The sequence below is a fragment of the Tupaia chinensis genome, unplaced genomic scaffold, assembly GCF_000334495.1.
Source record: "Tupaia chinensis unplaced genomic scaffold, TupChi_1.0 Scaffold138757_1, whole genome shotgun sequence".
In the NCBI taxonomy this organism is placed as follows: domain Eukaryota; kingdom Metazoa; phylum Chordata; class Mammalia; order Scandentia; family Tupaiidae; genus Tupaia; species Tupaia belangeri.
Window position 1 is genome coordinate 2516472 of NW_006198649.1, and position 15320 is coordinate 2531791.

At 34.3% G+C, this 15320-nt stretch overlaps 1 protein-coding gene across 1 annotated transcript in view; it reads left to right on the forward strand.

Annotated features, from left to right (window-relative positions):
* LRP1B (LDL receptor related protein 1B) overlaps positions 1–15320 on the forward strand; it is a 1871701-nt gene that overhangs the window by 1362319 nt on the left and 494062 nt on the right. Inside the window, exons 42-45 of the mRNA XM_027765590.1 lie at positions 5649–5775; positions 5910–6061; positions 6367–6491; positions 8564–8935. Coding sequence (XP_027621391.1) covers positions 5649–5775; positions 5910–6061; positions 6367–6491; positions 8564–8935 — 776 coding nt within the window. The remainder of the gene's footprint in view (positions 1–5648; positions 5776–5909; positions 6062–6366; positions 6492–8563; positions 8936–15320) is intronic.

Below are 15320 nucleotides of genomic sequence, written 5' to 3' on the forward strand. Positions count from 1 at the left end.
TTTCTGTTCCCATTTTTCTTAGGTAGTTCTTTATTTACCCATTTGCCTCTGACATTAAACAGTGAGTTTCATGAGGGTCCTTAAGGCTAATTTATTTTGTAACATCAGCTCCTAACACTTAATAGGTACCTAGCTAAATATTTAATACATACAGGAGTGCCACGAGAGAACACATTTGATAATCAGCCACAAATCCATCGCAACGAAATTTTGAAAAGTGCTGTTCAAGGGTGTACTATTTCTGTACTCTCTTGCTTTTAGCATGATGTTCTAGTATCTGTCAATGAGTTCTTTTTACACTACAGATTCTACCCCCCGCCCCAAATTTGCAATAGAGTACATGTGCTTGCCAGAGAGACACAGAGAGACGTAGAGAAAGTGAGAAAGCATCCCCCATGAGGCATGGTCACATTATATCTCCTTCTCCTTCATTTCATCCATCCTTTAGGACTTGGGGTGTGCATACACAAGCTCATGGTGTGTTTTTCAACCTCCAGGTCTGAGACTCAAACCATGGAGTTGGCCATGGGATCCAGCTGACTAAAACACCAGGCCCTGGCTAGCCCCAATTCTTTAAGTAATAAGAACATATTTAGATCTTTTGGGATTGGCATGTAGTACTTTCTTAAAATGAAAGCACTCATAAATGAAGGGAAAAGAAATATGAAGAAGCCCTCCCAGGGACAGAGAAGGTTCTATATTATATTTTATTCTTCATAGAGGATGAGAGGTGTCAATTCATGTTTTCATGAAATATATTTAAGTTTAAAATAGTATATTGTATGGGTCAGCAGGTGGAATGGTGTAAAGGCACAGGATCTCACATGGCTGACTCCACTGTTTGAGTCTCAGACCTGCTGTGTGTGTGTGTGTGTGTGTGTGTGTGTGTGTGTGTGTGTGTGCATATCAACATCCCAAGAGGAAAATGAAGAGGGGATTGTGGCATTGCTATTCCCACTGTGGGGTAATTTCTCACATTCCCTTTCTCTCTGTCTTTCTCTGGCAAGCACACTCACCCTCTGGCAAAAATCTAATACACACACACACACACACACACACACACACACACGATATTGATTTGCTGGTGTCCTGAATATGGAGACATGGACATGATGATCTCTAAGATTTCAGTAGGGTAAATTTTAAATGATTCTCTGAAATGTAATATTACAAAGAATATTGGTCAAATGAAAGCTCCACGCTCATGCAAAGACTAGCTACTATTGTTTGTCAATAGGGGGTTAGATTTGCTTTACTTTTTTTCTTACTTTTTGCAGATACGGCATCTACTGTGGATCCTATTCTCAGACAGGGCACAATGACTATCTTGTTCTTTTGTTGAGCAAGGCAACTGCCCACATTAAGAGAATTACATAAAGCTCATTTTGGTGCCAGCATGAAAATGTTCTATTTCAGATTGTCTCTATCATACATGACAAAGGAACTAAATCATGCTCTCTTAGAGAAGGCAGAGTAGTAGGAAGAAATGGCAAGTCTATTATAAAAATTGCAACAAAAATCTACACTCCAGGGGAACAATTTAGCAGTTAAAGAAGAGAACTTTAAATTCAAAGGAAATGATCGATTCAAATTAGTTGCTTCTCATCACTTTCATATATCTAAAGTATAAGAATTACATTGAATACTTTCTCTTTTAGAAACTTATTCATTCTCATCTTTTCCACGCTCCTTTATCCTTCCCCAAAGGAAGGATAAATCAAAATCAAAACTTTCTCATAAATGTTAGCTTGATTTTTTAAATAATATTTCTTTGGAATTATTCAAGGGCACTTATAATAATATGACTACAACTAACTGTAACAGTAAAATGTTTTCCTTTACAAATCTACCTGGGGTAAACTAATTCTGACATCTATGTGATTGTCATATGATAAATACAAACTTCCAGTACTCAGTAAGTGTATTGTGGGCCTTTGAGAGTGCTACAAATGGTGGGATATTTGTATTTTGATGATTTCTGACAGTATTCCCATAATTTTTGAGCCATATTTGAATGTTTCTTTTTTAGTTTTAAGTTCTTAAATTCTGTAATTCAGAAACTTCAGTTTAGTTTAATAAATAATACACAATTATCTAAAGAAATTCAATTTTGCAACACAGCATTTGATTTTGACAAGTTGAAATATTCTGGATTCGAGATAGAGCTAGATTTACCAATATTCTGAAGTGAGTTTTCTCAGCCATGACGTATAATCCAAAAAACACTTCACAACTGCAAAAATCTGAATTCAAACAGGAAAACTATAATAATCTTAATTTTCATGGGATTATAAAACAGCGGAAAAGATTTTTCAGTAATGTTTTTGTACAATGAATCTATGTGTTCATTAAAAGTATTTCAAGTGCCTCTATGCGAGTAATTATCTTAAATTGTAAGTGTCTCCCTGCAGTTTTACAAGCTTAGAGGATATTCTTGTTTTTGAGCCAGCCCTATGGTCTAGTGGTTAAAGGAGCTACATGCTACAGTCCACATGGCCAACCACATGGTTGTAATGCTGGACTTGTCATGTTTTATGGCAGTCACCACATGTGCATGTGTGTCCAATGTCCTGAAGGCATGGAGAAATAAGGAGAATAGATTGTGATGAGACCATGCCCCATTGGGTGGTACTTCCTTCCTGCACCCCCTTCTCCTCTCTTTCTCTCTCTCTGGCAAGTGCACACACCCTCCGGCATTAATTATGAATCTTTCTTTACATTTGCCTTGGAATCCTGAGTAGTTCTCAAGGTGTTAATTCTATTGAATTTTTTATTTTCAATTTCTGTCTTAGAAGCAGCTAATTTTTTTTTTTTGCTTGACATTTATTAAATGTCAGTCTTAGAAGCAAATAATTTTTTTTTTTGCTTGACATTTATTAAATGTTGTTCAATTTTGGTAATTTAAATATGTTGGTTGTATCAAGTTGATAAATGATCTAACTATAAAGTGATTTCTACCCAGATACATTTGGATTCATGTGTTGTGGTAGTTCATCAGATCACTACAGTTTTCCACAGAGAAAACTTCAGTAAAATGTGGATGGAAATAGTTAAAGTAAAATAATTTTTAGTCCACAGTTATATCAAAATTCATCTAAGCCTCCTGCATACAGATATTGCAGATCAGGAATGAATAGGGATTTGTTGGAAAAGGAGAGACTCATTTATCACTAAGACATTTTCTATGCTGTTTTATGTGCGTGATTTTCTTTCTTTCTTTTTAATTATTATTATTTTTAAAGACTTTACTATAGAATGCATGAACTTGCCAGAGGGACAGAGAGAGACAGAGAGACAGTAAGCAAGAAATCACTCCCCCAGTGGGGATGCTCATGCTGTAATTTCTTCTCCTACATTTTCCTCTTTGGATTTTATGAATACAGGCACACACACACAGTGTGTTTAAAGTCACTGGGTCCAAGACTCAAACTGCCATTGATGACCTGGGAGTTCAGTAACTAACTGTAGCGCCATCTGCTGGTCCCTCATGTTTGTGATTTTAAATATGGTGATCTCTTATTGCATTCCTTATACCAAAAGAAAGATAACATTTGAAAAAGAGCATTGTATTGTGTTACGTTTCTACTTGGTGAGACAGCATATTATGGAGAAGACAGTAGAGGCCTGGGTTAGTAATGCCAGTGTGGTTTGCCCCTATTGTCATAATTTCTGTAATAGTGAGAGGTAGAGTTAAATATGTAAAATAGCTTATTTGGCCTGCTCAGTTAATAAAATAGTTTTATTACTCATTTAGTACATTTGAATATAGATTAATATTAAGCAAAAGTATTATTATGCAAATTTCTTTCCATATTTGAATTTTGGAGTGTGTTAAAAGTAGTTGATAAGAATCAGATTGAATAAATTAATCTCACGTCTGTCTTGGCTCCCAAAGTATCTCTTTCACAGGGTCACACACTGTGCCATATTAACAGAATGACTTCTGTTTTTAAAGAGTTAAATAGAGCAGTACATCATATCTCACAGTTATTTTAAATAATATTTTTAACCAAATGAGAGTATTCTTTAAAGTCTTAATAATCTTTACTTTAATACAAATATAGACATTTTCATGCCTTCTTAAAATACCTTACTCCCCAAAATATATTAGTTGGGCTTCTTGCTACAATGTTTTCACTTTCTGATTTACAGAGCTTGTAAATATGAATGAAAGCACCTTCAGGATTAATATACTTTGTATTCTAGCCACACCTCTTTATGACTGGTTGTAAAACATGTATTCATTTATTTTATATGGCATTTTCAGAAAAATATAAACTATTAAAATAAATCAAAACAATATGCATAAAAAGAATACATATATTTTTATGTTGGTTAAATATCTTTTTTTGTGACTTGAAAAATTCATTGAATAAATACACAGTATAAATGCACATCTTCTTTAATTTTTCTATGTGCACTTCCACTGTCACCTCTTGTGTATGATCCTCAAATATATGTGTATTTAAATATGCATAAAATACGCACCCATTTTTGCCTAAATGAATCAATGAGTATCATATTTTTCCAAACTTTGGTCGTTATTATTATCTGATAGCCAGATAAAAACTTTAGCAGCCATAACTTTGAATTAAGATTAAATTATATTTATTCTAAAAACATGATCTTCTGTATTGTTATATATAAAATCATATATATATGTACTGATTTTATTCAATGAATAAGTGAAAAACGCATACATTACCTAGCTTCTATGTGCTCACCAGAAAGAGAGAGAAACAGAGAGACAGAAAGCAAGAAATCACCCCACCGGGGGATGGCCACGCTGCAATCCCTTCTCCACCATTCTCCTGTTGGTATCTTGGACATGCACGCACATGTGCCCAGCATGAGTTTAAACCACCGGGTCCAGGACTTGAGCCACAGTTGACTACATGGGAGTCCAGTGACATAGCCATTACACCAATTGCTGGCCCCCATAAGCTTTCTAAAATAAGAATTTCTGTTTTTATAGAAAGACATGTTTTAAGATGACTTAAGATAATTTATAGAAGTCAATTAGAATCGTTTTTAAGTCTAAGTGTCCAGAATTCAATGTTATGATGAATTCATCTAAACATTCATAAATACCGGTAATTTTTATTTTCTTAAATTTATAATTGCCTGGTGCTATAAGTGTGATAGTATAGTAAATGATAAAAGAGGAAAAATTGTTGTTTTCATTAAGCTTACAGACAGATGGGGGCAAAAATATTGATAATAAATAACAATGTAAAGGAAACTAAGTGTGAATTTGACACTAATCTGTGTTATGAATCATAGTACAGTATATGGTTCAATAATCTGTGAGGACACAGAGGCTTTTGGCAGGAAATAGCCAAGGTATTAAAAAAAGGACCAAATTGGCAAATAGTTTGGAGAAGGACTTGTCAGATATGCACTAGTATATACAAATGTATTTTGGTAGAATTTTGAGGATTTTGAATCTACCAAATTCTTTGTGCTTTTTATGGCTGGTAAAGTATTTCTCACAATAAAAACTATTGTACTGCCATCATAAATACACATATTAATTTCTGAACTGTGTTATTTTTTGTTCTGTTAGTATGAATATCACAGCTATTATTATTACTAAATGCCTTTTGTGTTTATCTGCACATAACTATAAACCAACAATTTAATTTCAGCTTCTTGTTCTGGACTGAATGGGGACAGATGCCCTGTATTGGAAGGGCTCGCTTGGATGGCTCAGAGAAGCTTGTCCTCGTAAGCATGGGAATAGCATGGCCGAATGGCATCTCCATTGACTACGAGGTCTGTTGGATTTCTTTTAAGCATTTAAAGTGCATTAACTGCCAACTTACATTAGTCCACTTTTAGTGTTCCTTTATTTTCTTAATAAACCAATCAGAACCAGCTTGTAATATTACTGTTCAATCGATCTCTAGGAAAATAAATTGTATTGGTGTGATGCCCGCACAGACAAGATAGAGAGAATTGACCTTGAGACTGGAGGGAATCGTGAGATGGTGCTGTCAGGGAGCAATGTGGATATGTTTTCAGTTGCAGTCTTTGGGGCTTACATCTACTGGTCTGACAGGTAATTTATTTTTTCATAAGTATTGGAGTCTCAAAATGTTATTTCAGTGCCACTTGCTTTACCCTTGTAGGATTAGCCATTCCTTAGCAAGGTCACAGAAAGGATCTTGCAAAGCCATGTAATTTTCACAGAAAAGGCAAGCTCTTTTTGCTATTCTGGGCTCAAGTATTTCAATGTCACAGACTAAAGTCGATTGTTTTTTTTTTCCTCCTTCTGTTGGGCCATCTGTGATCTTCAGCTTAAGTAACTGGCTTGATTTTAATTAGTTAAAGATTGCTGATCATGTGTGTTCCACTCTTCGGCAGAGCACATGCCAATGGGTCCGTCAGAAGGGGCCACAAGAATGATGCCACAGAAGCGGTGACTATGAGAACTGGCCTTGGAGTCAACCTGAAGGAAGTTAAAGTCTTTAACCGAGTAAGAGAGAAAGGTCAGCACTCATACAGAATGTGTAGTAAACGTATCCTATATTTCTCTCATTTTTATAAGCACGTGTTGAACTTAACTTAGGAAAGACTTTGAGTCCAAAACTTTATTTCTTTTAATAATGTCTCATTTTCTATAAGAAATCATATAGTGGCCGAGTTAAATGAATATATAATAGTTCGTACACAGGACTAGTACAGCAGGATAGCATGTGGGCATGAACATGCCAGGTGTCTGGCCTATACTGAGTATAGGTTTGGACTAGGTAACACAGAACATCTTGATAATATTTGAATTTCACACACAAAAAAACATGAAAAGCTCAGTTAGGATATTATAGGGTAAAAAGCAGAAGAAATATTTTTAAATCATAGTTTAATATATGAAGCAATTTATGGCTCCATAATGAGATGCTTTTAGTATTTAAAATATTTCAGAAATCATTACTCCCTTAAAATGTGTATTTTTAAACCAATATGATAGTTATTAGGAAATATTTTAAAATTTAGGGGCCAACAGATGGTATAATTGTTATGTTGCTGGACTCCCATGTTGTCAAATGTGGGTCAAGTCCTGGACTCAACGGCCTTAAACTCGCTCCAGTTGTGCCTCCACTTAACATATACTAACTGTACTGACTGTCCACATTCTATGGTAGAGATGGGAAGATTGCAGGACATAAAAGAATTGAAAATAGCTATGGATACTGGAGATAGTGTGAGATGAAGGTGGGAGGGAGGGAGAGTGAAGGGAGGAAAATTAGGGAGAAAAATAGAGAGGCAAGTTATACAAATTCTGTGGGACACAGAAATGGTTTGTTACCTGTTGATGATAACGTGTATAGCACCCTCAACTAGAGTGGAGGGAAGTATATTTCATGTTGGGTAAATTCACTTTGTAAGTTAAATGATGTATAATTATTGAATGTATACAATAAATTTCCAAAAAATAAGCAAACAAACAGAAACCAGAAAACAAAAACGAAAGCAAACTCATTCCAAGCATATGTGCATGTGTGCCTAAAATCCTGAGAGAAGAAATTGTGGAGTGACTATCCCCCCAGGGGGTAATTTCTCACTTTCTGTCCCTCTGTCTCTGGTAAGCACATGTGCCCCATAGCAAAAAAAAGTCTCTTAAAAAAATTGCCTCCATTGAGATAGGCAGTGATATGGTGGTTAAGGCCACTGGCTCCCACATGGCCAACTCTGTGGTCCAAGTCTCAGACCCAGCAGCTTGAAAAACACACTGGGCACATGTGCATGTATGCCCCAAATCCTACCAGGAGAATTGGAGGAGAGAAGGGATTACAGCATGGCCATCTCTCCTGGGAGGCGCTTTCTCAATCTCTCTCTCTTTCTCGCTCTCTCTTTCTGGTGACCACATGTGCCTTATAGCAAAACTAGAAAAAAAAAAAAAAAGACAAAATAACCTCCATTAAAATAAACTATAATAATATTTTTACATCAAAAGATGTAATAAATTTGAAGATGAAAACATTGAATTCATGGAGTGGAATTAATCTGATAAAGAAATCTTAAAATACTATATCTTCACTGAAAACTTAAGTAAAAATCTCATGGCCAATATATTTAGAAGGATAGCCACATTAGAGTTAAAAATGTTCTTTGATACCTTACACACGTCATAGACACAAAATTTAAAGCAATGCATTTTTTTTGTGTGAATTGTGAATGTTTTCATTGTGAAGTAATTACAGTTACTTGTGTCAAAGATTACACTACATAAAACCTATTGTAATCTCATTATCAACTTTCAAAAGAGATTTGTACACATAACTGCTCATTGAGGGAAAATATTAATGCTTTTATCTGAGTGGGGAAGGAAGCATAAGAATATCTTCTTTCAAGTAAGAAACCCAAGATTTTTAAATTGCTGTAATTTAAGAAATCAGTAATTTATAGCATGCGATTTTTTTTTTTTTTGCTGTTAAACAGTCTTAAGGTTAAAAAGACAAAATATTTACAATTAAATTTTTAATATATCTATAAGAAAAAAAACTTCATTGGAAAGGGAAAGAAAAACGTAAGTGTGTGCATGTGTATTTTTTCTCCCTAGGGACTAACGTTTGTGCCAAGGACAACGGTGGCTGTAAGCAACTCTGTCTTTATCGAGGAAATTCCCGGAGAGCTTGTGCTTGTGCCCATGGATATTTGGCAGAGGATGGAGTTACTTGCCTACGGCATGAAGGCTATTTGCTGTATTCAGGGAGAACAATATTAAAAAGTATACATCTTTCTGATGAAACCAATTTAAATTCGCCAATAAGGCCTTATGAGAATCCACATTATTTCAAGAATGTTATAGCCCTGGCTTTTGACTATAATCAGAGAAGAAAAGGTACCAACCGAATCTTTTACAGCGATGCACACTTCGGAAATATACAGCTTATTAAAGATAACTGGGAAGACAGACAAGTAATTGTTGAAAGTAAGTACCGCAATTTAATTTTAAATAGTTTGGTGGAAATTAATATTATTTGGATTACTAGAGAAAGAATAGTGGTAATTGCATGGAGCAATTACATTTTACGAGAGTTTTTATTTGAGAATGAGTGTGACTATATCATCCGATCCCCCCTAATGTCACGAAGTAATTAACCACTATAGCATATTCTGCAGTAGGTTAGGGCTGTTGGCCTCTAATCTTGGGATTTTCGATGTCTCATCATCATGTGTCTTACAAATAAGTGTGTAAAAATTCATGGAAAAATGATTTTTCAACATGGATCTCTTCTAGTTGATTTTCTTCCAATGAGTGAAGTTGTATCTTTAAAAATGTATGCCTAGTATTACACTATAAAGTTAATCACATGTTTCTCAAACAAATGTCAAAGATTATTTTGTGTTAGTGTATGCACTTCTAACGGTCTTGATGAGAAAATGTTACAGAAATGATCTAATATTTTAAACTAATTTTGGGACATAATTATTCAAGCATTATATCTGGTGTGAATAATTTAGAGGATCCTCTTTCCCGTCATCTGATTTTACAAAGACTGTCTTCTTATTCCTTGCACAACTTCTCTCTTCTATCTTCATGTAATTTTCATAGATTTCCCAATTTTTCAATTTCACAATACTGAAATTAATCTTATTTTTTTTATTTTTATTATAAGTTTATTTACTTAGAAAGAGACAAGGGCTCCCAACCTGATCTCATCATGTCGTAGTTCTTCCACCCTCTTGCCTTTGAGTCAGCCAGAATCACAGCTGTTGTGTCTGTGGGGGTGCCCATTGTGTTCAGGTTGACACAGGGAACCCAAGCCAGTGGCATCCTGCATGGCCCTCATATTCACTCTTACTCTGTAGATGGGCCTCTACTTTTAAATGACAAAATAATACATGAGTTAATTGTACAATGAGCAAGTAATATGAATTTTAATATGCATTTCCTGTCTCATCATTGCCCAACCCATTTACTTACCCGTAACTAAACAGTTGTCATGCCTTCATAATTTTCTATATGTAGGTGTATCATTTTAAATTATAAAGTGGAATGATATTGAAAGTATTATTTAGCCAACTACTTTTTTATTTACAATATATGCAGCAAAGTTTTTATTTCAATACACAAATCTCCATCTCATTGTTTGGAAAGCTCGTGCCTAAATCTGAACCAAGGTAAGCTAATTTACTTAATTATCTTCTTTCTGATAAACATTTAGATTTTAGTAACTAAACTATGGTTATCTAAACCTGGGTGTGTGGTATACATTTTCTAAATAATCGATACAATGAGTCTGTCATACTAAGGAAAATGAACTATGGTTTTGATTGCAAATAATAAAAATCAAGCTTTCAAGTGAAAATTAGAATTTTGGCATATTTGTATTCACCACAGTAAGCCTGGCAGAGTCTCAGTACTTAAAGGTTCTTCTGATAAGATGGGTGGTGATATTAACTGAAGTGATTTTTTGGGTATTGCATTACAAAGAGGGCGATATTTTCCAAATGACATGATAAAATCATGCATAGGTAAGTGATTCATTGGAAGTACAAGTAGACCGATGAATTTTAATGTATTACGGTGTGAAAAGTTCATCACTGTGGTTTCAGATCTACACTGTAACTCTACATAAGTAGCTACTTGTCATATGTTAGCATATTATAGAAGGAGAATATCCAGTGATCTGAAAAGGCTAGTAAGACACTTTGCTCTATTCCAACTATGTAGGTGAGGCTGTATTTCCTCTAGATATGTCAACCAAAACAATACAACAGATAGGATGAAGAAGTAGATATGAGAATCCTCCTATCTTGTAGTGAACTAGACATTAAATAGATTTTTAATATTATAAAATAACACTGTCTTTTTATTATGTTTTGGAAATGTATTTGATATATATGACCCAATAATTGCACTTCTTAAAAGGTGTTGGTAACACCAAATTGATTTGCTATTATAACGTTTAAAGTAATTTATTTAAGTTTACAATAAGACTTTCAATTTAAATAATAACTAGATATTGACAGAACCCACAAACACAAAATCTCTCTGAAGTCTTCAATAATATATAAGATTATTAAGAGTCTCAGATCAAAAAGATTAAAAAATACTCTTCTGGACTAAAGGAATCAGAAAATATTTAGTATGAAGACATTAAAAAATAAAAGAATGGAGTAGGAAATGAGTCATTTGATGTGATTAAACTATGGTCTCAGCCATGTGCTTGGAAGGTGAGGAGCCACATGAGAGGCCCAGGTTTGTTCCTAGACCAACCTGAATTCACTGGGCGCAGTTATATGCACCATAATCCTATCTAATTAGGAACTCGAGGTTAGACCATGGTTAGAGTCCTGGAGCAGGCAACTTAAAAAGACAAGTGTGTGTGCATTCCCAAAATTCCAAAAGAGGAATGGAAGAAAAGGAAGAGTTGCAGGAAGGTTATCTCCCTTGGGGGGTTGATTCCACACTTTCTCTGTCTTTCTCTCTCTCTCTCAAAAGGACATGCTGCCTTATGGCAAAAAATAAACAAATGAACAAAAAGTGTCTCTGTCTCTCCATGTTCTTCTACCTTTGTTTCTCTCTTATAAGGGGAAATATATTATGAGTTGTATGGTATGAATTGTTATAAGATGAAGCTGGAATATGAAAAGATCTAACATTGGAGTAAGAAAAGAACTGACTGCTTAGTCTGCTAAAATAAGGAATATTTTAAAAATAAAACAAGAGCCAGCTCCAAGGCCTGATACTTAAGGCAGCCAAATCCTTGATGGCTGACTCTGTAGTTATAGTCCTAAAATAAGAGACTTGAGAGACATGCTGGGCACATGTGTGGGTGTGGGTGTGGGTGTGTGTGTACTCAAAATCCAGACTGGGTGAAGAAAAGGAGGAGAAAGAAGGGAGGGTCCCTTCTACTCTCCCTCTCTGTCTCTTTCTCTCCCTGATGAGTGTATATGTCTTCTGGCAAAATTTTTAAAATGAAACAAACAAAGCAAAATGGTTTTATTAAGGTATAGTTCAAATCCATATACTTCACCTTTTTAAAGAATATACCTCAATGGTTTTTGATATAATACTTTATTAATTTTTAAAATTATGATAAAATGAGTGGATATAAAATGTAAAATGTGTAATTTTATCTTTTAAAAATTATTATTTATTCATGTTATTATTATTGTTATTATTATTATTTTTAATTTGACCAGAGAGAGAGACAGAGAGAAAGGGAAAATGAGAAAGCAAGATACAAAGTCTAGATCTTGAACCACAGTCAGCCATGTGGGAGTCCAGCACCTAAACCACTATACCACCTGCTTGCCCCAGCTTTATTTATTTATTTATTTATTTATTTATTTATTGAGAGACTGATTTTTGCTATAGGACACATGTGCTCCCTGGAGAGAGAAGAGAGAGAGGAAGACAAAGAGACAGAAAGTGGGAAATCATCCCCCTGGTGGACTGGCCATGCTGCAATACCTTCTCCTTCATTCCCCTCTCAGGATTTTGGATGCACGCACATAAGTCCACTGTGAGTTTTTTTGTTTGTTTGTTTTATTTTGTTTTTGTTTTTTTAGAGAGACATTTTTTTATACAGTGTCTGTACTTGCCAGAGAGAGAGAGACAGAGTCAAAAAGTGAGAAATCACCCCCTGGGGGATGGCTATGCCATAGTTCCTTTTCTTCCATTCTCCTCTCAGGATTTTGGCATGCACACACACTTGCACAGCATGAGTTTTAGGCCAAAGGGTCTGTCTGGAACTCGAACCATGGTCGAGTGAATGGAAGTCAACAATGTGACAATTGCACCATCTTCTGGTCCCAATTTTAGCTATTTTTAAATGTATAATTCAGTGGCATTAATAATATTAGAAGTATTTTTCATGGGCTCTAGCAGGTGGCGTGGTAGTTAAGGCACTGGACTCACACATGGCCAATCATGGTTCAAGTCATAGACCTGGTGACTTGTTTCTCACTTTCCCTCTCTTCTCTCTCTCCTGGTATCTCTCTCTCTCTGGTCAGATTAAAAAATAATAATAAATAAAATGTAATAAATATTTCTTAATAATGAATAAACTTAAATAAATAATTCTAAAAAGTAAAAGAGAAAGAAATGTGGTATAATTCCCACCCACAATCTATTTCTGAAACTTTTTAATCACTTCAGGCAGAATCACTGTATAAAGCAACAACTCTGCATTTCCCCTCTCCTCCCAGGCCTGATAACCTCTAATCTACTTTCTGAATCTATGAATTTGCTAATTCTAGGTATTGCATATAAGTGGAGTCATGAAGTCATTTGTCCTTTGTGTGTGTATTATCTCACTTAACAATGTTCTCAAAGTGCATCCATGTTGTGGGATGTATTGGACTTTTATTCTTTTTATGGCTGTTTAGTAACCTATTGCACATATATACCACATTTTGTTTATAGACATTTCAGTTGTTTTCACCTTTTGTCTATTGTGAATAATGCTGCTATGAACATTGGTGCAGAAAGAGCTAAGATAAGAAGATTATACAGTATATATATGTATATATGTGCAGTTTTTTACATATTTTCACTATTTGTAGTATATATTCTATATAGACACACTGTATATATGTGTGTGTATGTCCATTTGTGTGTATATATATATATATATGTGTGTGTGTGTATGTGTATACTTTATGTATATATAAAATGAAAGATAGGACTTTTTATGAAAAACACTGTGTTATGTTTGATGAAATATAAGGCTATGTCTAAAGGCAGAGGTGCCAGAGGAGATTTTGTAATATTTCAGATCCTTTTGCAACAATGGTAGATTAAGCTGAAAAACCATATTAATCAAAGTATATGCACAACCAAAACAAATTCTAAACTTCCTGTCCAAAATGAAAGTAAGTAAAATCAATTACACTTTGTTGACTGTAGTTATTAACTCACATGTCTAGGGAAGAAGTGAAGCATAGTGACTAGGAGTTGGAAGCAAATGGAGATTCAAATCTCAGCTGATATATTTTCTATCTGCTACTCAGTGTTGATTTCCTCACCCATGAAACGGGAAATCATATATATATATATGTGTGTGTGTGTGTATGTGTATACTTTATGTATATATAAAATGAAAGATAGGACTTTTTATGAAAAACACTGTGTTATGTTTGATGAAATATAAGGCTATGTCTAAAGGCAGAGGTGCCAGAGGAGATTTTGTAATATTTCAGATCCTTTTGCAACAATGGTAGATTAAGCTGAAAAACCATATTAATCAAAGTATATGCACAACCAAAACAAATTCTAAACTTCCTGTCCAAAATGAAAGTAAGTAAAATCAATTACACTTTGTTGACTGTAGTTATTAACTCACATGTCTAGGGAAGAAGTGAAGCATAGTGACTAGGAGTTGGAAGCAAATGGAGATTCAAATCTCAGCTGATATATTTTCTATCTGCTACTCAGTGTTGATTTCCTCACCCATGAAACGGGAAATCGAGCCATACAATTTTTTTTGTGTGTGTGCAAAGATTTTTATGAGAAAGGATATGTAAAAAACTTAAGAGTACGCTTATTCTAATTTAAAACTTTGCATTACTGTATTTGTGACATTTAGAATAATTATCTTTGTCCTAAATTATTTTTAGCATGTGCATTAGAGTAGTTAAATAATCAGAGTAATTATAATCATTACAGTGAGGTAGTGTATTAAAGTCTGACAAGAATTGTAAAATCAACTAATAGTAGGCTACATTGATCATTTACATGAAAGATTGTATCCTCCTTACCACCACCCTTATCTCCACCAAAAAACTGCTATTTGTTTAACACTGAGTCTGCCTTTGACTTTTTGTGGAATTTATAGTTTGAATTACCTGACTGGAAAAGAAAAAGAAACAAAACATGACAAAACAAAAAACGCAAACATAAACAAAATTTGTTGGCATATATTGTGTAAATGAATATAAGTAAGTTGTAAACTTAGTTTCTATTTTAATATTCCATTTTATTAAATCTGAGGTAATATATTTCCATTTTTAAACTAGTTACCAAAGATGAAATTCATGGAAATGTGTTAAATGTTTTAAAATACCAGAGAACTCTAAATAATTTTACAAGTCAGACTCAAATTTAGATTCTTCATATGGCCGAATATGGGAAACTTCCCAATTTAACTTTCCAATTCATACAGAAGGCTTTTTATGTTGCCATGAGGTTTAAAAGATGGAATAACAAGAGCCACTAGATACAATTTAATATTTATTAAGTGTTTACATTGTGCCCTACATTATTAGGTGCAGATGAATCAGAAAGACAATCTCTCCTTTCTATCCTCTGGGAATTCACTGTATAGAAAGAGAAAAATGTCATCATTTGCTTTTCATATGTAAAG